Source organism: Monodelphis domestica, chromosome 4, assembly GCF_027887165.1.
Source record: "Monodelphis domestica isolate mMonDom1 chromosome 4, mMonDom1.pri, whole genome shotgun sequence".
NCBI lineage: Eukaryota > Metazoa > Chordata > Mammalia > Didelphimorphia > Didelphidae > Monodelphis > Monodelphis domestica.
The window spans coordinates 241,594,887-241,621,784 of NC_077230.1; the positions used below are offsets into that span (position 1 = coordinate 241,594,887).

The 26,898-nt window shown below is 38.1% G+C and overlaps 1 protein-coding gene across 1 annotated transcript; it reads left to right on the plus strand.

Annotated features, from left to right (window-relative positions):
• The first annotated feature begins 2,066 nt into the window (after positions 1–2,066).
• IL18 (interleukin 18) lies at positions 2,067–18,894 on the plus strand. Its single transcript, XM_007494827.3, has 6 exons — positions 2,067–2,208; positions 8,440–8,538; positions 10,338–10,349; positions 11,452–11,589; positions 14,133–14,269; positions 17,813–18,894. Exons 2-6 carry the CDS (start codon positions 8,451–8,453, stop codon positions 18,059–18,061), a joined length of 624 nt encoding a protein of 207 aa, XP_007494889.1. The 5' UTR covers positions 2,067–2,208; positions 8,440–8,450; the 3' UTR covers positions 18,062–18,894.
• The last annotated feature ends 8,004 nt before the right edge of the window (positions 18,895–26,898 follow it).

Below are 26,898 nucleotides of genomic sequence, written 5' to 3' on the forward strand. Positions count from 1 at the left end.
TATTTTTTTTCCACAGCACCATATAAAATGCTAGACATCGATTACAATAATCTGAGTTTCAGAGTGTGACATCTGTATCGCCCTAAACAAATAGGTATATAGTGAAAATTAAGCCTATTCTAAAAGATTTCTCACTGAAAGAATTCTTTGTGCTATAAGAAGCCAATAGGGTATAGCAGATACTGCCCTGGCTTTAAGTTAGAATATTGTACTTCTAGTCCTGACTACCACTTACTAGCCATATTATCTTGGACATCACAACCTCCTTGACCAACAATATTTGTACTAACTACCTCACAGAGTCTCAAGAAAAGTGCTATATATTAAATGTAAGATATCACTACATTAATCAAGTCAATGGCCAAGGAACAAAAATGAGAGGGGTAAAAAAATGTTGATTTTTCTTCAATCTCTTTAGAATAGGTTGAATAATGAGGGGAAAGCCAGTCTATCAAAAGAAGCAAAAGACAGTATCTGCCCTCAAGGAGCTCATAATTTAATGGGGGAGACAAGTAAACAATATGTATAAACAAGCTACTTACAGGATAAATAGGAAATAATTGAGAGAAGACACTAGAATTAAGAAAGCTTGGAAAAAGGCTTCCTGTAGAAGGTGGAATTTTAGTTGTTCAAGGGAAGTCAAAAATGGAAGATAAGGAGAGGAAGCATTCCAGAATGGAAGACAACCAGAGAAAATGCCCAAAGCTGAAGGAAGGAGTATCTTGCTCATGGAAGATGATCAAAGAGGCTAGAAGCACTGATAAAAAAAACTACACTGGGTAGGTAGTTTAAGTGTAAGAAAGTATAAAGCCTGGAAAGGTAGAAAGGAAGGAGCTAGGTTATGAAGGACTTTGAACACCAAACAGAAGATTTGGTATTTAATCCTATAGGCAACAGACAAAGACTGGAGTAGAGTGAAGGAGGAGGGAGATGACACTTCTGGCCTGCACTTCAGGAAAATCATTTTGGTCTGTGGCTGAATGAAGTGTGGAGAGACTTGAGGCAGAAAGACCCACCAACAAGCTATTGCAGTTGTTCAGACATGAGTCATTAGATGAAAGAAGAAAGTGGATTTGAGATCTCCTTATGTTGCTAAGGAGAAATCAGGTTTTGGCAGCAGATTGTATATATGGCAGGGGAAAGAGATAGTGAGGAATCAAAGATGACATCTAGGTTTGGAAAATGAGAAGAGGCAGTGGGGAGTTGGGGAAAAATGAGTTTGATAATAGTCATGTTGAATTTAAGATATCTACTGGGCATACCGGTCAAGATATCTGAAAAGCAACATTGGAGAGCTACAGAGAGGTTAAAAGATGAAAGTTACTACTTTAAAAAATAAGGAAATTTTTAGTGCTTATATGCTTATTGCTCCATTACAGACTGTGTACTTATTCTTTAGCATTGCTGCTTAAGAACCTTAAGATAGTTTCACATCAGGACCTAAATTAGAATTAATTAAATAAATTAAATTTAAATTAAATAGGAATTTGGGGGGAGTTTTGCAGCAGCCACAGACAATCTGGGAAGGCCAACAGATGACACAGAAAAAGTTTAGAAACTTAGAAATGCATACTTAATCCAAAATCCATAATAAGGTACTGTAAACACCCCATAAAAGGAAAAGAAAAAAATTCAGATTTCCCTAGAACAGAGAGGCAAAAAAATGTACATGGATTTTCCAGATCGAGAAATGTTATGCTTCTAACACCCATATGGAAGGGATAACTGTATTTGTTTTTAAGTTCCAACCCAATGTAGCTGGCTCAATAGGGATATCTGAAAATGTGTAGGAAATTCCAGCAAATTAAACAAAAACCTGTTGTACCTACTGATCAAAAAAAATAATAACTTAAAAATCTTTCTGGAATGAATGAACCAACGAACTCATGAGTTAATTCTGATCTGTATAAAGATGAATTTCTAGGAATGTGTGAGATTTGAGGGGAAGAAACTTCTTGCCCAAGACATCTTTAAAATGGTGGTTCGGCACAAAGAGAAATTCAATAGATATTTCCATCTCCTCAGAGTTTACTCTAACTGAACTCTGAAAAGGATTGGACTAGTTAAGGAGGTTATGATGAGTCAGTCATTTCCTTAACACTTTATTCTCCTCCCCCTTCTCTCTCCTCCCCGCCCTCCAATTTCGGAATTTTAGGAAAAGGCTAGTTTTTTAAGACTGCATTTGAGAGCCGGCCGGTCGGGAGGAAGGTAGGAGCCACTTCTTTCTGTGGGGATTTCGGTGGGATGGGTTTCCCTGGCCTGCGCCGGGAGCTGTCTCCTAGGTCCTAGAACAGGAAAAGCTTCCTCCAAGCCTGCTACTTACTTGCTTGAGCAGCCTGAGCAGCCAGAGCAGCCTGAACCGGGACGGGGCTTGCAGACTCTCTTGTCTTCGCTAAGTTCCTCTTTCTTACCCTCCTTGACTTACCCAACTCACCTTGGATCTACCCAGGAAATCCCACTCTGACTCGGAGACTCCCTAGGGCTGAAACGTATGTCTGCATGGACATACAACTGAGAACGCCTGTATTAAAGAGATCCACTTTATTGACAGTCATTATTAACCTTTTCTCCTGTCAGTCAGAACTATAACGTTTTTACGGGGGTAGAAATAAGTGCAAGCTTTCATGGAGCAGAAATAGGAGGCAGCAGATTCTGGTTCTAGGTTTGTCTTACATCCCTTTACAAGGAAAATGCCATTGAAGTCCTTAGAGGTCTCCGGACAGCTTACAACAGACTTAGCCCATAAGAAGCAAGACTTCTCCAGCCCAGTGACATTAGAATAACTACCAAAACCTGTTTTATATACTCTCACCTTGTGGTTTTGATCGTGCAGCCAGTGCTATTCCTACAGCTACATAGATGGAATATTGGTTAGAGCTCAAGAACTGGAGTCAGGAAGTCTGAGTTCTTTGCTGTTGTAAGACACTTATTACCCCTGCTGTGACCCTGGCCAAGTCACTTGACTTCTCTCTCCTTCTGTAAAGGGGAATAATAATAGCACATCCCTCTCTCATAGGATGGTTGTGGGGTTCAAATTAGATCACTTGGGCCAGGTTAAGGGTTGTAGTGGATAGAGTGTTGGTCCTCCAGTCAGGAAAACCTGAGTTCAAATCCAGATTCAGATACTAGCTGTGTGATCCTGGACAAATCACTTAACCTTTGCCTCAGTTTCCTCATCTGTAAATTGGAGATAATAGCACCTAGTTCCCAGGGTTGTTATGAAGATCAAATGAAATGATCGTTGTAAAGCACTTAGCATAGTGCCTGGCATATAGTAAGTGCTATATAAATGCCAGCCTTAAAGAGCTTCATAACTATTAGCCAGTAGTAGTAGTAGTATTTTCTAGCCAATTTAAAAAGGACAGTGTGCTTGACTGATTTTGAGCTTTTATGACTGTTAAAGAAGATTCCACAAAGATTTGGGCAGTGAAGATCATAGTTATTCTTTCTATCCATTCAGGTCTAAGAATGCTGATTTGATTCAATGAATAACAGGGTTTTTCTTTTCCTGCATCTTAAGTTTCCTTCAGATGTTTTACATTGAATGAGGGATTTCCCCTTCCTCTTGCATTTTAAATGATTAATATTCTTATATTCCTACCTCTGAATTACAGCCAATGACTTCCCTGATGATTTATTCATCAGGCAACAAGCATTTATCACAAATTTATGCTGTGCCAGACACTTAACTAAGTGTTAAAGATACAAAGAAAAAGGTTGTTTTTTTAAAATCCTTGCTCTTAAAAAAGCATATTCTAATGGATACATAAATGGGTACTTAAATGATATTTGCAAAATGGGTGAGTGGTAATCTCACAGAGAAAGAAAGCACCAGCTGCTAGAGGCATTAGGAAGCCACACAGAAGATGGGCTGCGAGCTGAGTTTTGAAGGAAGTCAGGGAAACCAAGTGGCCTAAGGGAGGAGGCAGAGCATCTCAGCCATGAGAAACAGCCAATGAAAAGACCTGGAGGCAGGAGACAGAGTGTGGTGTCCCAAGAACAAGTAGGGCAATGTGGCTCAATCATGCAGTTCATGGAAGGCAGGAAACTGTAAGACTAGAAAAGTAGGAAGGGTTCAGGGTATGAAGACTTTTAAACACTGGAAAGAGAACTTTGTTATGGGCCATATAAGTAATAAGGAGGCTGTGGAGTTTATTGAGTTGGGGTGACAGGATCAGACTTTTAGGTTAGGAAAATCATTTTGGCACAGAGTAGAAGATGGACAGGAGAGGAGAGAGACACTAGACCAGTTGGGAGGCTATTGCAATAGTCCTGGTAACAGAGATGATGATTAGATTTTTAAATAGATTTAAATAAATTTAATAGTAATAATAAATTTAAATAGATTTAAATAAAAATTTAAAATTTAAATTAAAAATAATTTGTAAATAAATGAACTGAGTTTGACTCCTTCACAAGAGCTATACTTGCTAATCAGTTTAAAGAATTTAAAGTTCATGAGGTCAGAGGAAATGTCTTAACTGGTATCTCACCCAGCATCCAACACAGTGCTTTGCCCACAAAGTTGCTTAATAAATTATCTTTGTTGATGGTAATAAAATCAAATAGGACCAAGAAAATGCTAGTGGACACAATTTTTCTACTTTACCTCAGGTATTGAGTAACAAAACTAAAGTGATAAGGTGAATAAACTGCTTCTGACAGGAAGTTAAGCAACCCAAGTGGCTAGGTAGTACAGTAGATAGAGCACCAGGCCTAGAATTGGGTTTGAATATTCCCTTAGATACTTCCAAGCTGGGCAAATCACTTAACCTCAACTGCCCACCCCCTACCACTTTTCTATCCTAGAATTGATACTAGGACAGAAGGTAAAAGCTTTAAAAAAAAAAAAAAGCTGAACAACTTTAGGGAAAATTATGAGACAGCCTTAATGCCTGTCTCCTTTATTAGCCCCCATATTCTTTCCCTCCCAGACTGCCAATTTTCTTAAACTTGTTAATCCTTTCTAAGAAAAATCTCTGACAAACTGATTTTAGCAAAACATATTTGTTTTTGGTTTTTTTAAACCTTACCTTCCACCTTAGAATCAATACTAGGTATTGGTTCCAAGGCAGAAGAGTATTAAGGACTGGGCAATGGGGGTCAAGTGACTTGCCCAAGGTCTCACAGCTGGGAAGTGTCTGAGGTCAAATTTGAACCCAGGACCTCCCATCTCTAGGCCTGGCTCTCAATCCACTGAGCTACACAGCTGCCCCCTTAGCAAAACATATTTGATTTAATGTACCAGAGACAATGTATGAAAGGCAAATATATGGGACTTCATTTATTTCATTTGTTATTCCAGATAGGAACATTTGTATTTTAAAGGGGACACGATAGGGCAATTGTTAGCACAGAAGAAAAATGGAATTTCAATTATCATTAAGGAAAATATTTTGGGACTGAAGAGTAAAATATATTAAGAAAGAAATTCTACTTCACCCTCTAGTGATAGGCTAATATGAGTTCCTCCTAACCTGAGTCCTCTTTACCTCACCTCTCTTTTATATCCTGAAGACAAAATTGTAAACTCCTTCACTCAACAAGCCTTTCTAAATTACCTTCTTTGTGCCAAACTGTATTACATGCTGAGGTACAAAAACAAAACTGAAGCAGTCTCTGACTACAACAAGCTGACATTCTGCAGGAGGATATATGGAGTTTGATATGTCCATGGGACACCAAATTTGAGATGTCAAAAGGGGCTCACTACCAAGGGGCAAGGAAGAGTGAGTAATCTAGGAAGACTCTAAGGTTGTGAACCTGTGTGACTGGTAGGTGGGTGGTACTTGAGATAGAAATGGGAAAGGGAGAAAGATGATGAGTTCTGTTTTAGGCATGTTGAATTTAAGCTACCTATGGATCGCCCAATTTAAAATGTCCAGCAGACAATTTGTTATTCATGACTAGAACTCAAGGGAGAAACTATGGATGGATACATTGATTTGGAAGTTATGCATATAGAGATGATAAGTAATCCCAGAGGTGTCAAAGAATTCACACATACACATACAAAAAAAAAAAGATGAGAAGAGAAGACACAGTACTGAACTTTAGGATCCATCCATATTTAGAGTGAGGTATACCTTAGATGTTTCAGCAAAGGAGAATAAGAAAGAATCAGAAAAACAAGAAAATAACTAAGAATAATAGCAAGAAAATTCAGAAAGGAAAGCGTATCCAGGAGGAGACAGTGGTCAATAGTGTCAAGTGCTGCAAAGAGATCAAGAAGGATGTTTGAGAAAAGGCAATTAACAGATCATTGTTAGCTTTGAAGGGGATGGTGTCAACTAAAGAGGGAGCAAGATTTGGTAAGTATTTAAGAGGAGATAAAATAGAAGAAATGTGAAAAGAGTTTTTCCTAGGAGTTTGGCAGTACACAGGAAGAGAGTAATAAGGAAGATAAGTAGAAGGGATGGTAGGGGCAAGTGATGTGGGCAAGGACGTTTTTGACAGAAGAGATTCCAAAATGTTTAAGGGTAGCAGTGATAGAGCCAGTAAAAAAGGGAGCATTGAAGCTTGGGAAGAAGAAGAGGAACAACGGTGAGGCAATCGCCAAAGTAAATGGAAGGGTATGATAGAACCAAGGATACTGTAGAAAAGTTGGCCTTGGTAAGTCAAAGGGCCACTTCATCAGAGCTTGGAACAAAGGAGGGGAATATAGAGGATAATATCAACTGTGAGTTATAAAAGATTTAGCTAAATCTTGGGTTTTTTCCCCAAAACATCTCTCATATACATACCCTACATGTAAATGTGATTTCTTATACTAATTAATACTGGCCTCCAAATAAGGTTAAAAAAAATTTAACTTCAGAGGAAAATGCTATTAACCTTTTTGGACACTCAACACTGTTTTATGGCCATAAATTTGATAATAAAAGTCTTAGCAAAATGTAGTTTTTGTGTCAGTATTATGGAGTAGGTTTCCATTTTTACTAATGTTGTAATTGCCTACAAATCATATTTCTTTTAAGTGTGCCAGCAACAGCAAACATGTTTGAATATAATGTCTTGGGCACTATGCTAAATGCCACAGATTAAAAAGTAAAAAATGAAAGAGTTCCTCCCCTTAAGGAGCTAAATTCTACTGCTTACAACTCTCTTTAGATCCATATCCTTTGAGAATATATTAATTTTCATAATAGACAATGAGTCATGCCCTCACTACAGTGCAAGTCCATCTTCCATGTTAGTAAATGAGGCACGAAGGCCATATTGAAATATGACCAAACTACCACACTTGTGTCAGAGATTTACTCATGACATGAAGGACCTGGGTGAAATTTAGGTAGTATTTCTTACTCTCTTGGCCTATATCCAAGTTCTGGCACAGTTTTAACCCAATGGTTGTTAAAATTTCATTGTGAGCATTTACACTTCAGGAGACTACAAACTACAAATCAGGGCTTGATTTGTTTTTTGTTTTTAATTATAGACAATAATGGGGAAAAATAATACAGATTAAATTTTAAAGTGTATCATGAGTACATTTTTCCTCAGATAGCCTGTTGTTGAGATATTTTCTAGAATACCACTGTCTATATTCCCACCAAAAAAACCTTGAAAAAATTTTTTTTTCTGTATACACACGCACACACACATTAAGGCTAATTTCCCAATTATAGCATACATTTCACAAATTTAACAGAAATAAATAGAAAGCCTTACACTTGGATTCAGAAATAAGTTTGATATGGAATTAAATGTAACCTTAGATCTAACCTGAATTCTAAGCCTCTCATCATATAGCTGAAGAACCAGGCCTAGAGAGGCTAATTAGCTTGTCCAAGGACACACAGATGGAACTGGGATTTGAACCACATCCTTTGAGTCTGGGGCTGGAGTCAGGAAGACCTAAAAGCAAACCCAACCTCAGATACTTACTAGCTGGGTGACCCTGTTTATCTCACTTTCCTCATCTGTAAAATGAACTGGAAATGACGGGAAACAGCAAACCACTCCAGTTTCCTTGCCAAGAAAACACCAAATGGGGTCACAAAGAGTCAGATAGAACTGAAACGGCTGAACAACAAGCTTTTTAGGGTAGCAATGGCTAGTTATCATTGAGAAGCTTCATGGCATATTAGAGAGAAAGTTGGCCTCAAAGTCAGAAAGACCTCGATTCAGGGCCCAGTCCTGACACGCAGCAGTATGATTGTAGGCAAGTCCCTTAACACTATAAGATGCAGATCTACATTGGCTGTAGGATTCTTCACCAGGAATTCTCCATGAAAATGAAATCATTGTTCTGGTCCAAATAAAAAAAAAAATGACTGATAAGGTCTAATATTAATCTCCACTCTCTTCTCGGAATAATAATTTTAAAAAGATCCCGGTTCTTTGTAATCTCTTCTCAAAGGCCCAATTGCTTGTTTTCTTTCTTCCTTTCAATTTTCCTAAATTCTTCTGCATCAACAATCTGTTCTATACTTTCAGTAAATAGAAAAATGGCTCTTGAAAGACACTGTGATCGAGATGACAATGCTATCAACCTTATAGCAGTGGAGCTTCGAGAGGGCACACTTTATTTCAAAGGTAACTCTACAGGGACAACTAGATGGCTCAGGAGATTGAGAGTCAGGCCCAGAGAAGGGAGGTCCTGTATTCAAATGTGGCCCCAGATACTTCCTAGCTGTGTGACCCTGGGCAAGTCACTTAATCCCAATTGTTTAGCCCTTACCACTCTTCTGCCTTGGAACTAATACTTAGTATCAATTCTAAGACAGGAGGTAAGAGTTTTTAAAAAAAATGGAAATCTATAGTATAAGGTTCAACATGTGCTCATTCAAAAAAAGCTGCAGTGAGGTGTCCCAGTTAGTAAATTTCATTTTCTCTTTGACTTTCATTCTAATATTTGGGAATGTTTACTCCATTAAAAAAAAAAAAGTTGGGGGTAGCTGGGTAGCTCAGTGGGTTGAGAGCCAGGCCTAGAGATGGGAGGTCTGGGGTTCAAATGTGGCCTCAAACACTTCCCAGCTATGTGACCCTGGGCAAGTCACTTGACCCCCATTGCCCAGCCCTTACCACTCTTCTGCCTTGGAGCCAGTACACAATATTGACTCCACGACAGAAGGTAAGGGTTTTAATAAAAAAAATTTTTTAATTTTTTTAATTAAAAAAAAAAGTTGATCCTTTGGATTTGCCCTAATATAGATAGTATAAGAATATATGATGTGAAGTTCCATTCATTCCAAACATTTACTGACTACCTACAGTGTGAAATGGACAACTAGGGAGTGCAGTTGATAGAGCTTTGGGTTTGGAATCAGGAAGACTCATCTTTCTGAGTTCAAATCTGACCTCAGACACTTACTAGCTGTATGACCTTTGACAAATTACTATTTGCCTCAGTTTCCAGTAAAATGAATTGAAAAAGGAAAAGGTAAAACACTTAAGAATCTTTGACAAGAAAACCCCAAATGGGGTTAGGAAGTCAGATATGACTGAATCAAGTGAAAAACAATATAAAATGCACTGTCCAAGTTATTTAAATAAGCTACAGTCATTTCCGTTAAGGAGCTTAAACCCCAAAGGAAAGATAAGGTAAGTGCAAAAGTAATTAAGATAAAAACTTATCATCTGAATAGTAAGAAATCTACAAAGGGCTAGTGAAATTCAGAGGTTGGAGAGATCACTTCTAGCAGGTTGGTGAAAGGTAGGAGGAAATTTGGGGAAGGCTTCTTAGAGAAAATAGCATCTAAGCTGGGTAAAATGACAGACCTGTAGAACCCCATATTTCTTACGTTTTCAGAATGTTTTTCTTTAAAGCAAGATTGTAACATATAGCATGAATCCCTTATGTTTTTATTTTTGTAATTTCAGTGAAGGGAACAATACATGTATTTGTGAAGAGATGTTCTTATAAGTATAATTTTTTATGACAAGCTTTATAGGAAACCTTTAATTCCCTGTGCCCAACAAAAATGTCTTTACCTTAAGAATAAACACAATTATTTTATTGATTTGCCATGTGGCTTTGAGAAATCTGAGCTTTTTAATTTACAAAACCTATTTTTAAATTTTAAGCTCTCAGTTTTTTAAGATGCCAACTCCAAAATATTTCATTTGGTATGATATTTGGAGCTATCTACATTTCATACTCAAGCTGAAATAGTCAGGGTGGTAACTGGAAATGGACAATGAGGGAAAGAAGAAGATATGAAATGAACAGACTAAGTAAATTCCAGCTGAAAGTCAAAATGTTTTTTTCCTTTGAAGCAAAATGTAATGATATGTTTCTCTCTCTCTCTCTCTCTCTCTCTCTCTCTCTCTCTCTCTCTCTCTCTCTCTCTCTCTCTCACTCTCTCTCACTTCTCTCTTTCTTTTTCCCTAAGCGGAAGATGATGGTAAAGTATGATTGTTTCTTTGCTTTGGATCGCATCTACTGGGAGTTGCATGGAAAGCATGGAAAGAGACTGGAATAGTTAAGATTTGGTTTGGGAAGTCAACATTCTTTCCAATATGAGTGTAGGCTCTTTGGGTTTAGTATTTCTCCTATAAAGTGAAAAGGAGCATGCTACCAAAGAGAGAAGACTTAACAGTCCTCTGATGCTTTAGAAATTCTGCAACTTAAAAAAAAAGCACCATGTAACAAGAATGTATGCTATTAAGCAGTGCTTATTCCTACTGGAGAACACAAGAAAATGGAGCAAGGAATAGTAGGACTGCTTTTGAGAACTGGGGCAGGACACCAAAGAATATGGATATCTATGGCATATGAAAGAAGATACCCCAACTCTCAACTAAACACTGATTTTTCAGATTCCTCTTTCTTAAAATAATTTGACATGGGTGATCAGGGAAACCCTCCAATTTCTGGCACTGGGTTACCTCTCATAGCATAAGGCAAAAGCTTTGATCCATTTCTATAAAATGTATGCCAGCCCTTTTTTTTGGAATGATGAAGCAATTCCTGATTGGTTATCAATTGGTTACCAAGCAATATTGGTTGTATCAAAGATGATTGGCAACTGAGTCAGATGGAATCATCCATCTACTCTATGGCATATAAGAAAAAAATAGCTTCTGTCTTCTTGTTTAGGATGGGTCCATTGATTCTTCTCCCTTGGACTTCCAGCAAGAGGACAATTCCTCATAGAAAGAAGCCAGAGTGCATGCCCAGCTCAATGAGTAGTGCTTTAATCCAGCTGATTTGAAGTGTCTCATCATGTTTCAGAGACAGTGTCCTACTTCCCTTTAGCTCACACTCCCTACTCTACCTTGGATAAATCACAATCTATAAGACAATTTTCTCCTGTTATATTTATGTCATAGCCCTTGGCATTTCTTAAAGATTGTGTTCCTTTCTGTATCTTTAGATCTCTTGTTTAGGGCATTTAAAAGCAATGGGAGGCATCATCACTGATGATTCTGTTATGAGAGGCTGTTAACTTTTCATTAGGAAAAGCTCACATTTTTTGATGAATTATTATTCACTGAATGTTGTAGATGACCTGGAATCAGATGTGTTCACTAAGTGTGAAGACTCCAAAGATTCAGTCTTAAGAAACCAGAAGCACCAAGTTCTCATGATGACAAGTGAGGACACAGCTGTGTTTGAGACCATGACCCAAGTAGAGATTGAAGGTATTATTTTTCTGATTAACTCTAGTAAAATGACTGCCTTGGTTCTTCCTGCTCTATTTCACTATTTAAGCTTTTCTCTCTAAAAGTATAAGTCACATGTAATGCTAACAAACTTCTCCAGAAATTCATGTTTTGGTTGTGGTCAAGTTTCACTGGCTAGAGCAAACTGCTGAGTCTTCATGTCAAAATCTGATATGCCTCACTTAGTCCTTACCTACCTATTATAGAGTTTAGCTGGGAACTCTCAAAAAATTGCTATTATTAAGCCCTCTTTTTGCCATGTTGAGACTTTATAATGCTATTTATAACACATTTCACTTTTGAATTAACATTAATACAATATTTTATGAAGACAGAATTAATTTGGCCTCTAACTTTAGAATTTAGTGGAGAGTGATGAAATAACATTGATCTCCACATCCTAAATGACAAACAGGTTATTTTTTTTTTAAGACAAAGAGTCTGAGGAATAAGTTAGTGATTAAAAGAAACTAACATGTTACATTTGTTGACCTACATTGAAAAAGACATATCTATTTGAATCAATACATTTACTATAGCAAGGTTGGAATAGGCAACTTATTTGATACTTTTGAAGTTTAAAATTTAAAGGAAAATAAGTATTGGAAAATTAGTTCTAGATGATGCAAAATAATAGGGATACTTAGCAGAGGTTAACATTGAGACTGGATAGACTGCTTAAGTACCTTCCTTATACTTGATTTGGAGTATTATATTGATATTCTAAAGCTACTATCACAATTGGCACTTTGCTGTTTTGGGGTAGATGTTTCACCTGAAAATATCATATGGGTGCTAATTGTATTAAAGACAGCTGTTCACCAATAACTAGATCTGATAAATACATTGCCATTTAGCAAGTGGTAATCTCTTAACACTCTTCTAGCTGAATCTCTAACTCTGTATCAGACCTAGGTCTTCTTATACACACTTGACTCCTTTTTGGGATGGCAAAAAAAATCTTTATTAAATAATATTATAGGAGACAGATAGTTGGCTTAGTGAATTGAGAGCCAGGCCTAGAAACAGGAGGTCCTGAGTTCAAATCTGACCTCAGATACTTCCTAGCTATGAGACCCTGGACAAGTCACTCAATCCCCATTGCCTAGCCCTTATCATTCTTTTGCCTTGGAACCATTACAGAGTATTGATTCTAAGACAGAAGGTAAAGGCTTAAAACAAACAAATAAATAAATAACACTCTAAAACAAGTAAAAAATATGGTAGTTTTTACCTAACAATTTTAAATGTAAAACCAACAGAATGTTGAAATAAAGTGGTAATGCTGCAAATTTGATACTTTTCCATGAACAATTACTCAAACATGAAAACTGGAAAGACCATGTGCTTGTTTGCAAGAGAAGTGCTAAATTTATTCTCAAGAAAGGTAGAACTAGGGAGCAGCTGGGTGGTTCAGTGAATGGAGAGCTAGGCCTAGAGATGGGAGGTTCTAGGTTCAAATGTGGCCTCAAACACTTCCCAGTTGTGTGACCCTGGGCAAGTCACTTGACCCCCATTGCCTAGCCCTTACCACTCTTCTGCCTTGGAGCCAATTCACAGTATTGACTCCAAGACAGAAGGTAAGGGTTTTTAATAAAAAATAAAAATAAAGAAAGGTAGAACTTGAAGAATATTGTAACCATGATTATGGCTCTTTCTGACTTCAACCAGAGCTGCTTGTTCAAGAATAACCTAATAAGTATACACACTGAGAACATGAGCAAGAGTATTTGATGAGTTTTAGATGGTTCAGAACAAATCAGTTCATTTCTTCTTGTTGCTCCCAGTTGCTAGCTTAGTGGCTACTCAAATGAAGATATTTAGAGCATCCATATAGAGGCCCATCATTATGTGAATGGGGTCATATTTTTCTGTGCCATACATTGGCACTATTTCTGCATGCCTGATAACTTCTTTGGGTATCATATAGAAGAAATATGGTACAAAGAACTAATCCACCATGCAGCTGCTGCAGAAAAAAAGGCTAGCACCAAGGACAGTGCACACTACAGTAGGATTTTCCCAGGTGTGCCTTCTCATGATATTTTCTACATTGACTGCAAAACAAAATCAAAGAGAAGTATAGCAACATTTCAGATGGTTTTACTTTTAACCAGAACTTAATTTGCCTTATTAAATGAAGTAAGCTTCCTATGTTTTCCACTCATCAGATCCCAAACCTGGGACTATCAGGGAGAGGGGATGGATGTAATGACTGCTCCCAAGTTATGCCTAGTTTGTCCCTCAGGACTCCAGAACTAAGTAACACTGAGCCCTGAAGAGTAGCTCTGGGTTTGGAACTGAAGCCTTGAGCCAACTGAAGATTCCTCAAGTTGGGGGCTATCTTTCACAGAAGTAGTTACTGCAGGTATATAGCAAAGCACAACTACTTACAGAATACTGGTTACTGGAAAAACATAGTATAAGATTGGTAAAGGGTCTTTGTAAAAATTTCCCTTAAGTATGTAATTAAAAACAAATTCTTCTAATTGTGATTATAATTTATGGATATTTGTCCTCAGGAAATGCACCCCAAACTAAATTTGTGATACAAACTTATAAAGAGAGCACCCCCAGAGGTTATGCAGTAGCTATCATGGTGAGGAACAAAAATGAGACTTATATTCTGTCCTGCCAGGGCAAAGCTCTTAAATTTCAGGTAAGACTGAACCTCTTATACTTGTTTTATCTGTGTGTTGTTGTTAGAAATAATTAACAAATAAGTTGGTTTAAGAGTCCAAACCCAGATCACACAGGTTGATGGGGATATGATCAGGGATATAGACTCTAATTGATCACCCTAATGCAAATATTAATAATATGGAAATAGGTCTTGATCAATGACACATGTAAAACCCAATGGAATATGGGAGGGGGGAGTGGGAGAAAGGGAGAGAAAGAACATGAATCATGGAACCATGGGGAAATATTCTAAATTAATTAATTAAATAAAAAAAAACATTTTAAGACTAAAAAGAGTCAAAAACCACTACCAATAAAAGGAATAATAGGAGGCAGAGAGCCATGATAGTGAAGAACAAAGGTGTCATGAGACTTAAATAAGATGATGGATGGATGTAAAGCACTATGTAAACCTTAAAGTGCAATATAAATGCCAGTTATTATTCATAGTGTTATTATTATATTTATACTACCGTCATCAGGCCTCCAATCTGGTGATGACTTTATTCCCTGAATGCTGCACTTTTGATGAGCTCAGGCAATACTTTTAGAGCAATACAAAGGTATGTGGATAAATGTTTAATAACCAGACTCTCTGGGGGGGAAAAAGCATATGCACACATACTTTTAGATTTAATATGCATTATTAATATTTTATGCATTATTTTTTAAACTTTAGACAATTAGCAGAACAATAAATTGAGTCCAGATTTGTAGAATTTGCTGATTTCCAAGATGTAATTGCTCACACTGATAATTTCACAAATAGTATAGCTGGTTAGAGCTGGCTCCAGCACACTTTGGTGGAGAGTTAGCGTAGTATGGAGGGAAGAGAATTGAATTTTGAGTCAGTAAACCTGGAATTAACTCCCAACTCTACTACTTACTCCCTATGTGACCTTGGGCAAGTCATTTGATTTCTCTTGCTCTCAGTTTCTTCCTCTATAAAACAAGAGGTCACTATGCCTAACAAGCCCATTGTGGCTGCATCTAAAGTATTGTATTTCGGTGGTATTAGTATCAAACAGAAATAGGACCACTAAATCATACATAAAGATTCCTATGACCTGCATATTGATTTAGAAAATTACATATTGGGGGCAGCTGGGTAGTTCAGTGGATTGAGAGTCAGGCCTAGAGATGGGCGGTCCTAGATTCAAATCTAGCCTCAGACACTTCCCAGCTGTGTGACCCTGGGCAAGTCACTTGACCCCCATTGCCTAGCCCTTATCACTCTTCTCCCTTGGAACCAATACACAGCATTGATTCCAGGATGGAAGGTAAGAGAAGAAAGAAAGAAAGAAAGAAAGAAAGAAAGAAAGAAAGAAAGAAAGAAAGAAAGAAAGAAAGAAAGAAAGAAAGAAAGAAAGAAAGAAAGAAAGAAAGAAAGAAAGAAAGAAAGAAAGAAAGAAAGAAAGAAAGAAAGAAAGAAAGAAAGAAAGAAAGAGAGAGAGAGAGAGAGAGAGAGAGAGAGAGAGAGAGAGAGAGAGGAAGGGAGGGAGGGAGGAAGGGAGGGAGGGAGGAAGGGAGGAAGGGAGACAGAAAGGAAGGAAGAAACAAACAAACAAACAAGAAAGAAAAAGACAGAAACAAAGAAAGAAATTACATATTAACATTATCTATATTATATTTCTATTTTTATGTATTTTGTTAAATATTTCCCAGTTACATTTTAAGCTGGTTCAAGAAGCATTTAGGAGTGTTGCGGACATCAATGTAGTCTGGTGTATGCATGATACCTTTGCTATATGTCATGTTCGAAGCACATACTGAACTACCATGTTGCTCTAAGGCTGAAATATGGCTTTTCCAGGAAGGAAGTCTGTTCTGTATATGGTCAAGTCTTAATTATTTCCAGGGGTGCACTGGAGCCAACTTGAACCAGTTCATGAGAACCAATTGTTAAATTCTGAATGTGTGCATTTACACTTTATAAATCAGCAAATGCTACAAATTACAACTTGATGTATTTGTGATGTATTCTTGACAGCACAGTAATGGAGAAAATATTCATAATGGGAGTTATTTTTAAATCTTTAGTCTGTACATTTTATGTTGAGAGCTGGTTGTTAAAACATTTACCAGTACATCTCTTATTATCTTCCTAAGGGAATGATCTACTTTGTCAGTTATCCATAATAGCACATAAACCTCCAAAGTATCTTATTGCCACCAAACTTCTTCTAAGTAATCTTCCTAGGTTTTAGTTGGCATGCATTTATTCATTTTAATGTTAAGTTAAGGAAGCTATAGTTAGCAAGAGAAATCTGCCATAAACAATCATATAATATATCTTGGAATTAAGCCTAAATAATTTTCTGTTATTCTCCCTACTTCTCCTGTCCCCTAACCAAACAACAGTAAATTGTAATTATAGACTACTCTTAACAACATTCCTTTCCAAACTTCCTGGGGCTTTCAAACAAATGGACAGAGAATGAAAGATATCTCTTGTATTCTGCTGTATACTGGCAATTATATTTGCTTCTAGCTAAGATGCCATGTCATAAAGATGGAGGCAGGGGAAAAATAGTGAAGGAATACCTCCAAGGTCACCCAGCTGCTTCTGAGAGGGACTGACATTGCCATGTGTAAGCTTAGCCTAGGCACTCTGTCCCAAAGGCTGATGTGGATTCAGCTGGGAGCCAGAGAAGAGGTGAATTTAGCTAGCTTTGAGAATGTTCTCAGCGTAAATCAAGGTAGAGTTGGAGACTAGGGACTTTCAAAGGCATCCCATGCAGGACAGAAGAGATGTAGACTTGAACGTGAGTTGGAAAGAAGTCCATTCATTCAATAAACATTGAGTAAGCACAGCCAAATGCTAGGCACTGTACTTAGGGCTACAGATTAAAAGACAAACATGAAATGCTCCCTCTCCTCGAGCAGCTTACATTCTAATAAGGAAACAACACACATGCATACACAGGAAAGGGAGAGTGATACAAATGTAATTTCCCTAGGGAAGAGCTCTAGCAACTAGGATGAGGAGAAATGTTTCCTCTAGCCTTGAGCTGAGTTTCAAAGGAAGCCAGAGATTCAATGGAGATTCAGAGGGAGTATTTCCCAGGAGAGGGGGAAATCCTATACAAAGGCATGGAGACAGGAGAGAGAATGTCACAAATAGGAAACAGCAAACCAGCCAGTTTAGCTAGAACATCAAGTATATGAAGGAGATTACTGTGAAATAGGTCTGGAAAGACAGACTGAATCCAAATTGTAAAGGGTTTTAAAAGCCAGAGAAATTTGCATTTAGAGGAAGAGAAATCACTGAAATCTTTTGAGGAGGGAAATGTTGTGGTAGCGTCTATTCTTGAAGAGTATCCATTTGGCAACTATTTGAAGAATAAATTGGTAAGGGGACCTCTTAGATCAGAATTTCCATGTCCAGAAACGGTTTTTCTCTACAGTAGACATCCTGCCTTAGCTTTGAACCAGTATTGTGTTTCTATATAAATTATATAGACTCGGGCTATCTGGGGCCTAGTAGTATGTAACTTTTTTTTTCTTTCTTTCTCCATAGAAAGGTACTTTTCCACCTTGTATTGATTCTGATGTGAGTGATCTCATATTCTACCAAAAAAAGGTTAAAGGCCATGAGAAGATGCAGTTTGAGTCTTCATTGTACCAGAAATGTTTTCTGGCTTGTGAGAAGGAATCTAAGTCGGGCCACTTTAAACTTGTTTTAAAAGAAGTCTGTCAAGAAGAGGATGGGGTCACATTGTTTACTGTTAAAAATTTCTTGGAAAAAAAAGACATCAAACCACTTTGAAAAAATTTCTTGGGAAAACAGACAAAAAAAATATGAATAGAAAATATATTCCCAAACAAAAGTTCTAAAACAATTCATCCATATAATTAAAATTATAAAATCAAGAAATAAACATCTAGTATAATAAACATAATGTCAATAACAAAATAAAGGCATCTATAACTATTGTATCATAGCTAGTCACACTGTGCCCCAGTTCCTTACTCTTACCCCTTCACAAACTCTGTGTTCTAAGTAAACAGAATTAATAACTGTTCCCTATCATTCTATTTCTTACCAATGTGCCATGTAACATATATGCCATCCTTCATGCCTAGAATGCACTCCTTCTCATCTCATTTGGATGTATCTTGGCTTTTCTTCCATCTTGGCTCATTTCAGGTGCATACCTGGAGCATCCCCTAAGACCTCCTATTGTCATTATCTCTCCCTTCTCAAATATTTTCAGAGTGCTTAGCCCAATAGCTCCTTTGCCTTTCATCTCCTGGCTCAAAAGACCCAAAACCTTGATGTCATCTTTCATCTTCATTGATTCAACAAATATTTTCTTAGTAATCATTATGTATATGGCTCCTATCTCCTCTATCCCTATATTTTGTCACCAAGTTCTAATTATTTTTTCCTTTGAAACATCTCCTATATTCTTTATTCCCTTTCCTTTTCTGTTCCCATTACCTACACGCTGGTGCATTTAGGTGTGATGTGCTAGAGAATGCTTAACAATTGGCTTGGGGGGGGGAGGGGAATGTATGCATGGCACTTACATTTAATTTGGATTATTGACATTTTAACCATTACTTTCTTAAGACAATAATCAATAAATAATAAAGCACACTCTGATTTGTAGGATTTGAGTATTTCCAATGTAACAGTTAAAATTAGTTTCTCTACTAAAAGTATTATATTTTTAGAGGTTTATTAAATATTAAGAAATAAAGAAAATACAAAATAAGAAAGCACATGCAACCTACATCTTGCCGGCTAGGTAGAGAGCTGTATGTGCTTAGAAGCGGAAATAGAGAGACCCAAAGTAGGCGAAGAGTCAGCTTAAATACAATTTCTGTTCTCAGCCCAGGTGGGAATTCAGGTGGGATTATAGGGAATTCTGGGAGCTACCAAGGACTTCTGGGAATTGAAGTCCAGGGTTCAAATTTCCATTTTTACATTCCCATATGATCGTTATTGGGGAGTTTCCCCCAAAAAAGATCATGAAAACATAATCAACTTAAACATTACAATAATTTGAGGATAAGAGGGAAAAAAGAACAAAACTAATAATTGCTAGATTCATTGACAAAAAGCTAGTTAGGGATCAGTCCTCTTTGGCATGAAAGTATACATACAAATAAATGTTCAATCAACCACACCCAGAGTTCATTCTTGACCTTCTCATACAGCTTGTGGTCTGGAGGCATCTTCATGGTGTCTTCTCCAAACAGTTCAGTTTCTGGATTTGGAGAGGTAGCATGTTTCTTAACCTAAAATTCTTCTCAAAAGGAATTTAAACTTTGCAATTTAAAATAATAATATTTTTATATTCCCCCGTTAAGAGGGCGATTGAAAAACACAGGATCACTTAAGGATGCATGGCTGAGTTATGAGCTATATGAATCAATTGGTAAGAGAAATTAAAAAGACATCAGAAAAATCCAAATAAAAAAAGATAATTTCTGGATGAAAATATAGACTATCAAAGTCTTATGTGTAAAAATTCCAAGTCAAGGAAAAGTAAATCTATAACAGGTCCTTGAATCAGGGCCCAATTAAAATGATCTAAGCAATGATGCATTTACCCAATCAGTGGCCAGGACTACAGAAAGTTTGCCACACTATGAAAGACAGAAAAGGGACTAGATTATAGAAGCCAAGTAGGAGCCATCTGTAAGTATTTTCAGAGTGAATGTGGACATAAGGAAGGCCTACGTCTTAATGTATGTTAAACGTCGCAACCTTGAGTCTTCACACTAATATATCCTGTGTGCTCTTTTGTGGCACTAATCAGGTTTAGCTTTGTGCTTCATTGGCCCTGTGCACAGCTCTTTTGTATATCTTGTCCTGGAATCAAACAGAATCATTAAGTAAAGTTCCATAATTAAAAAAAAAAAACAATTAGTGGCATCATTTTTATAGTCTCAAGCCTTTGGAGCATTCATTGACATTGTAGCAAATGTATTTTAAACTTATATTACTGCAAAATCAAAAAATTAAAGAAAACTTTAATACTGGTGACATGTGCTTCAAATATAAAAAGGAAAGAAAAAATACTGAAATAGTATATTGCACATGCAAGAGAAATATAATTAAAGAGTTTTAAAAATAAAAATATAGCTTATAATCATTGACACACTGTGTCAGGTAGGAAAATATATAATACAAGGCTTTCTCACCAAAAATGAGATCCATTTCCTCTTCATATCTGGCCATGATCCACTGTGAGTACAAGCAAATGAATTTCACAAGGTAACTTTTTTTATATAAAGAACAGTAGTACAAATATGTAGGAATCAGTATCCAAAAAATTCTCAATAGTCCAGTTAATTACAATAGCAAACAAACCCACTATCATATTTCACATAAGTTGCTGTATGGCATTTTTAAAAGCCTATGAACTGATGGATATTTGTCACAATTTTTACAAACATAACAAATCTTTCAACCTTGGTAAACATATTTTTAAACAAAGTAAAACTTATTTTGGGTCTAGAACATCATCAAGAAATCTAGATATCGTTCTGGTGGAAGTAAAGCAGTGAGCTGAAGAGTATAAATAAGAGATGCTCCCTTAGTTTCCATTCACATTTTTATAAATGTGGGAGTTGGGATTATAATTGTATTTTACTTCAGCTACTGAAATGGGCCTTACCTCATGTTAGGGGCAGGCAAAATGACCAGAGATTGTTAAGAAAAATTGTAAAAATCATGTCTAAAGAACCCTTGAAATCAGTTTGAGATATTTAGCTCATTAAATTTTCCAAAGGTTGTTGTAGCAGTTTTCTGATGGAGTCCATCTATCCTCTATGTGACAATTTACAAAGTTAAAAATAGAAAAGCTATTTTTATATGGGCTTACTCAATAATGTGTGTTCAGTATGGTTATAGGGGGAAAGCAACAGAATATAACAGTAGTTATAACCCAGTACATTAAAATGATTCAGTGTAACAGAATAGTATTGAATGCAATAATATATGAATTTTAAATCACAAAGTTAAACCTTAAACAAAACAATCAGCAAAATGCAATAGAATACAGAGATTTTTTATAAAACATTGGAGTCTGAAGTGCCTTAAAAATATAACCTCCAGTCTCTTTAAAGTTCCTTGGGTATTTTTTTAAATTATCCATTTAGATGCCTATTGTCAGAAGACAGAAGATTGGTAATGGTTAGGCAACAGGGGTTAAATGACTTGCCCAGGGCCACACCACCAGGAAGTGTCTCAGGCCACATTTCAACCCAGGACCTCCTGTCTCTAGGCCTGGCTCTCAATTCACTAAGCCACTGAGCTGCACCCCAAGAGTTGCAGGGAGCTGAATTTTCCCCCTGACTCTCAGGTGAAGTAAATGAAAGTATCAGTAGAGTCAAAAGATATCCTCTTAAAGCCATGCTTATAAGTTCAAAAGTCTCTTCCTTCTCCTCTTTCTCCCCCTCTGCTAGCCCCTGCCCCTTGCCACGTGGAAGCTAATCATAGCCTAAGGAAAAATCACCCCTGTTTTTTACTAGTTGGTGGAAGTGAGTCTTGGGCCTGGTGCGATGAGCGATCTGCTCTGAGGCCAGGGTTGCTGGGCTGGGATCAGCTGGGCCAGGTGAGCGAGAGAGAGGCCAGGAGCAAGAGCCAGCCCAGAGCCAAGATGGGCAGCTGGAGCAGGAGCCATCTGAATCAAACAAGTCCTGATTGCAGGCAGGCATAAGCAGGCAGCAGGAGCCCGGCCAAGCTGGACCGAGCCGGGCTGGCGGGAAGGGCTGGGACCAGGTGAGCAATATTGAATCAAGAAAGTTCGAAGCAGATGGCTGCAGGCCAGAGCTGATCAAGACAGTTTTCTAAAAAAGCATCTTGGAGAAACATGGCTTAGAAATCATTATCTAGGCTATCTTTTTTTTTTTAATTTGAGAAGTTCTCATCCAATCTAGTGGTTGCCAAATCTGTAAGTTAAAATTAGTTTCTCTACTAAAAGTATTATATTTTTAGAGGTTTATTAAAGATTAAGAAATAAAGAAAATGCAAAATAAAAAAGCACATGCAACCTACATCTTGCCAGCTTGGTAGAGAGCCACATGTGCTTAGAAGTGGAAGTAGAGAGACCCAAAGTAGGCGGAGAGTCAGCTTAAATACAATTTCTGTTCTCAGCCCAGGTGGGAATTCAGGTGGGATTATAGGGAATTCTGGGAGCTGTAGGGATTTGAAATCCAGGGTTCAAATCTCCATTTTTACACCAAGGAATAAATGCTTACCTTGAAAATTTAATGGTTAGACTTCATGGGGGCAGCTGGGTGGCTCAGTGGATTGAGAACAAGGCTTTGAAGCAAGAAGTCTTGGGTTCAAATCTGGCCTCAGACACTTCCTAGTTGTGTGATGCTGAGCAAGTCACTTAACTCCCATTATCTAACCCTTGTTGTCCTTCTTCCTTGGAACCAACACTACAGTATTGACATCTAAGATGGAAAGTGAGGGTTTTTTATATAATTAGAGCTCATTAATTGATTCAAGCTAGCCTTAAAAGCACACCCCAGTTCTAGGTTATGACAGCCTAACTGGTGTCTCTATCTTTTATCTCTCCTCTGCCCAATCTATTGTAATAGTTAAAGGAATTGTAGGGATTGAAGAGGTACAGGGGATAAGGAAGGTTTTGTAACAGGGAATGGAGGAGTTGAAGGGATGGAAGGAATATGGATGCTGGTGAGGTAAAAGGAGAGAGATACCCCCTGCTGAGAGGTTATCTTTGAAAAATGGGGCTCCCGAGAAATGAGCCACTTATGATAGCCTGAGGGGATGTCATCTCTATTGATTAATGTTGAAGATACCCCAGAGCAGGTAAGCATGGACATTCCTGAGGGACAAGCCTCCCCTCAGACCAAGGTTGCCTGGCAGGGGTCCAATAAGGATCGTTCATGGTTGAATGGCTGTCCTTAGGCTCAGTTCCCTCTATGTCCCCCTGAAATGACAGACTTCTTATATGACTGTGGGTTATTGAAATAAAAATGAATTTAATAACAAGTATGGGTTGGGAAGATATCAGGGAGGAGGGAATGGGGATTTCCCTAGATTGGATTTGAGTCTCAGGCCTCCATAGGCTGGTGGGGGGGGGGTTCTTTTATTCCTGTCTATGCTAATCTGTGCTAGTTTTCTTAAGTCAAAAATCTTTAGCAGTAGACAGCAAGAAGAAAAAAAGGTTCTGACCTTCAGAGCTGGTTGGGTCTGTCTCTTCAGGCTGATGCCCCTAAAGACTGGCCTTACAGTTCAAACGGCTCCCCTTAAATCCTTTTGTTTGATAACACAATCACAAGAAATCAGGTAGAGGACACAGTTGGGGAAATCCAGGAATAGAGGTACTTCTATGCAGAGACAGGGAGAGAGTGCTCCTTCCAGTCCAAGCTCCAGGAAAGAGAGCCCTTCGAGAGCAACTGTCACTCCCCAAGTCCCTTCCCCCCCACCACCAACTCTTATTGCTGTCCATCAATTTCACTCTAACCTTCCAACTGCTGTTTGCTCCAACTCAGTGGCAGAAAGTACAGAACTTGATGCAGTTTTCCTTTCCACACTATCCTGTCATTTCCATTAGTTTAACTTTCTTAACATATATTCAACATTGTAAAGGATGAATCCCAAATAATAAAATACCCAAGTCAGCTGCCAAATTTTATGGTGATTTAATTACAACAGGAGGAAGAAAATATTAGAGTGAGAGAGAGAGGGAAAGAAGGAAAGAGGGAGAGAAGGAAAGGAGTTTAACTCAGAACCACTCTGGCTCAGGCTGAGCCTAAGTGGGCGTTAAGGCCTTGGAGAGCCAAGGCAAAGAAAGTGGTCAGTCCTTATCACTCACGTGACCGATCTGAAGGAAAGCTGTCTTCAGGGCTCCTCCAAGCTCAAGCTCCAGGATCAAACTGAACTCTAGCCCTCTCCATAGGAAGTCACAAGAACTCCAGAGGCTGTTCTCTACCTCACTTCCTGCATCTCACATGTGCCAATGGTGACTCAAGCTTGACTTAGGACAGCCCATAGGTCTGTCCTTTTTTGCACATGTCTGTTGAAGGCCATTTTCTCAGATAATTAAATCTTGAGTTTGATGCAGACCTTCCTAATCTTGTTAAACTAAGAAGGGAGGAGAAATGTAGTTTCCAAGACCTTATTCTGTTATTCCAAGTATCTCTATTGTTCTTGATCAGGAAATAGCTAAATCAGATCTTCTAAAGAATGGTCTGATAAGGGTGGAATAGTTTTGAAATTCACAACATATACTCCAAATCAAATTTCACCACTGGTGCTCCATGTTCACAGAATAAAATCCACATTGCCAAATCTGACATTCAATGTTCTTGGAAATAACTGAGTGCTGGCCCAGCTGGGGCCAAGTGACCCATCTAGAGTTTATGAAGAATTAATTGTCAATGCTCAAAAAGCAGTCACTATCAAATCAGAATTTGTTCATGCCATTGGGGCAAATGAAAGATTAAATGGCCTCAATGCCATGACCATAAAACCCAACACAGGAGTCTTTCCTGGTTATTCTTTTTTTTTAAACCTTTACCTTCCATCTTAGAATCAATACTGGGTATTCATTCTAAGGCAGAAGGTGGTAAGAGCTAGGCAATGGGGGTCAAGTGACTTGCCCAGAGTCACACAGCTAGGAAGTGTCTGAATCCAAATTTGAACCCAGGACCTCCCATCTCTGGGCCTGGCTCTTAATCCACTGAGTCACCCAGCTTCCCCCTTTCCTGGTTATTCTTGATCTAGCTGCTTTGATAATGAGCTCACATCAAACCCATCCTCCTGAGGAACTTTGGTCCTGCATTATCCAGTGGCCATCTTTACTTTGCCAGTGTGTTGTGTTTTGTTTTTGTTTTTCCAGGACCAGTATTCTGGATCATTTTTTATGTTTCCAGGAAAATGTAAATCTCTACAACAAAGCCATTGGTCTCTGCATGTTCCTATATGGGGACAAGAGGAATCCAGAAGCAGCTCTGGAGCCATTGCCCAAAAATCCTATTCTTGACCCTTTTCTCATCTGTCTCTGTAGCCTATCCCTTGGTTATCTCCTTTCCATAACATTAATTATCACTTTTACAAATATAACCTCCAAGTTTGCACTAGGGTTGTGATGGTAGAAATGGGTAGGAAAAGATGGACAAAAAGATGAAAGAAGAATAATTAACCAGAAATTTCTAGGCATTACCTACTTCCAAACCCTCATTTTCATCAGCACCTGGATTCTCCACTAGCACTTCAAATCCAATATTTCAAAAATAAATTGATCTTTTGCCCAAAGATCTTTTCTGATGTCCCAATGATACTGTTTGCACTATCATTCATCTAGCCACAAGTGTTTGAATTCTCTTTGGTCCTTCCCTCTCACTTCAGCTAGATGGTGCACTGGATAGAGTACCAGGTATAAAGCCAGGAAAATTCATCTTTCTGAGTTCAAATCTGGCCTCAGACACTTGCTAGCATAAAGTCGCTTAACTCAGTTTGCCTCAGTTTCTTCATCTGTGAAATGAATTGGAGAAAAAAATGGCAAACCACTCCAGTTTCTGTGCTAAGAAAACCCTAAATGGGGTCATGTCTGAGTTGGACGTAGTTGAAAAACAACTGAAGAAGTTGATTTTACCTCTGTGGCATCTCTTGCATTTATCTCTTCTATTTTGCCATGACTACTGTCCTGATCTAGGCTCACCTTATCTACCATATGGACTATCATGGTTGCCTCTAAACTGCTCTGTTTACCTTCACTCTCCATCTCATACAGTCTTCATTCTACTGTCACACTAATCTGTGATATGCACAGATGTAATGTCATTCCCTTTCCCTAATTATTTAAATGGATCCCTATTCCCTTCTCAAGTAATATTCTCTCAGTTTGGCACTCTTTTTCAGGTAAGGCTGAGTGTAAGGCAGCATTTGGAGTCAAGAAGAGCTGAGTTCAAATCCTACCTCAGATCATTTGCTAGTTGTATGGCTGAGTAAATCACTTAACCTCTATGAACCTCCTCATTTGTTGATGATTTTTTTTTATCTATAAAATAGGAATGCTATCAACACCTGCCTTACAGGATTGTTGTGAGAATTAGAAAAGATAATGTATATAAAGCACTTTGCAAACCTTGAAGAGCTCTATAAATGCTAGCTGTTGTTCTTATTATGTTAAATCAAACCTTCCAGACACATCGGCATTGCTTTTGTGCCCTTCACAGAAAAAATGCACTGCATATGTTCCCAAGGGGCAGAGCACAGCCCCAAGAAGCACGTGCCCTAGTCAGGCCCTGGCAAGGTGGAGATAGACATCCTGGGAGACTTCCTGGTGGCTATCAGAGACACACCAGACACCAAAGGGAAATGAATGAAATAACCCAAACAACAAAAATCCATACTACATCAGTGAATTGGCTGCCAGCTTTGCTGAGCATTACTCGGCCATTCATTCTCAAACACTGACTTTGCCACAAACCTTCTGAAGGATGGGCCAGCTTGATGGACATAGCAGCACCGAATGAAGCTCCAGGTTCGCTTTATTTAGCACCTTCTTTCATTTGATTCAGGGGTGGGTACAGCCTCTGAAGTCCGTCTGAAGTGTGTGACCCTGGCTGCGCTCCTCTGCCTTAGCACCAGGAGCCACCCACACCTTAGTC

Excerpts from the sequence above, each read along its gene's own strand:
- IL18 (XM_007494827.3), top strand. The coding sequence starts at position 8,451 with ATGGCTCTTGAAAGACACTGTGATCGAGATGACAATGCTATCAACCTT. Across the intron at positions 11,590-14,132 it reads GACCCAAGTAGAGATTGAAG|GAAATGCACCCCAAACTAAA; the intron begins GTATTATTTTTC and ends ATTTGTCCTCAG. Across the intron at positions 14,270-17,812 it reads GCAAAGCTCTTAAATTTCAG|AAAGGTACTTTTCCACCTTG; the intron begins GTAAGACTGAAC and ends CTTTCTCCATAG.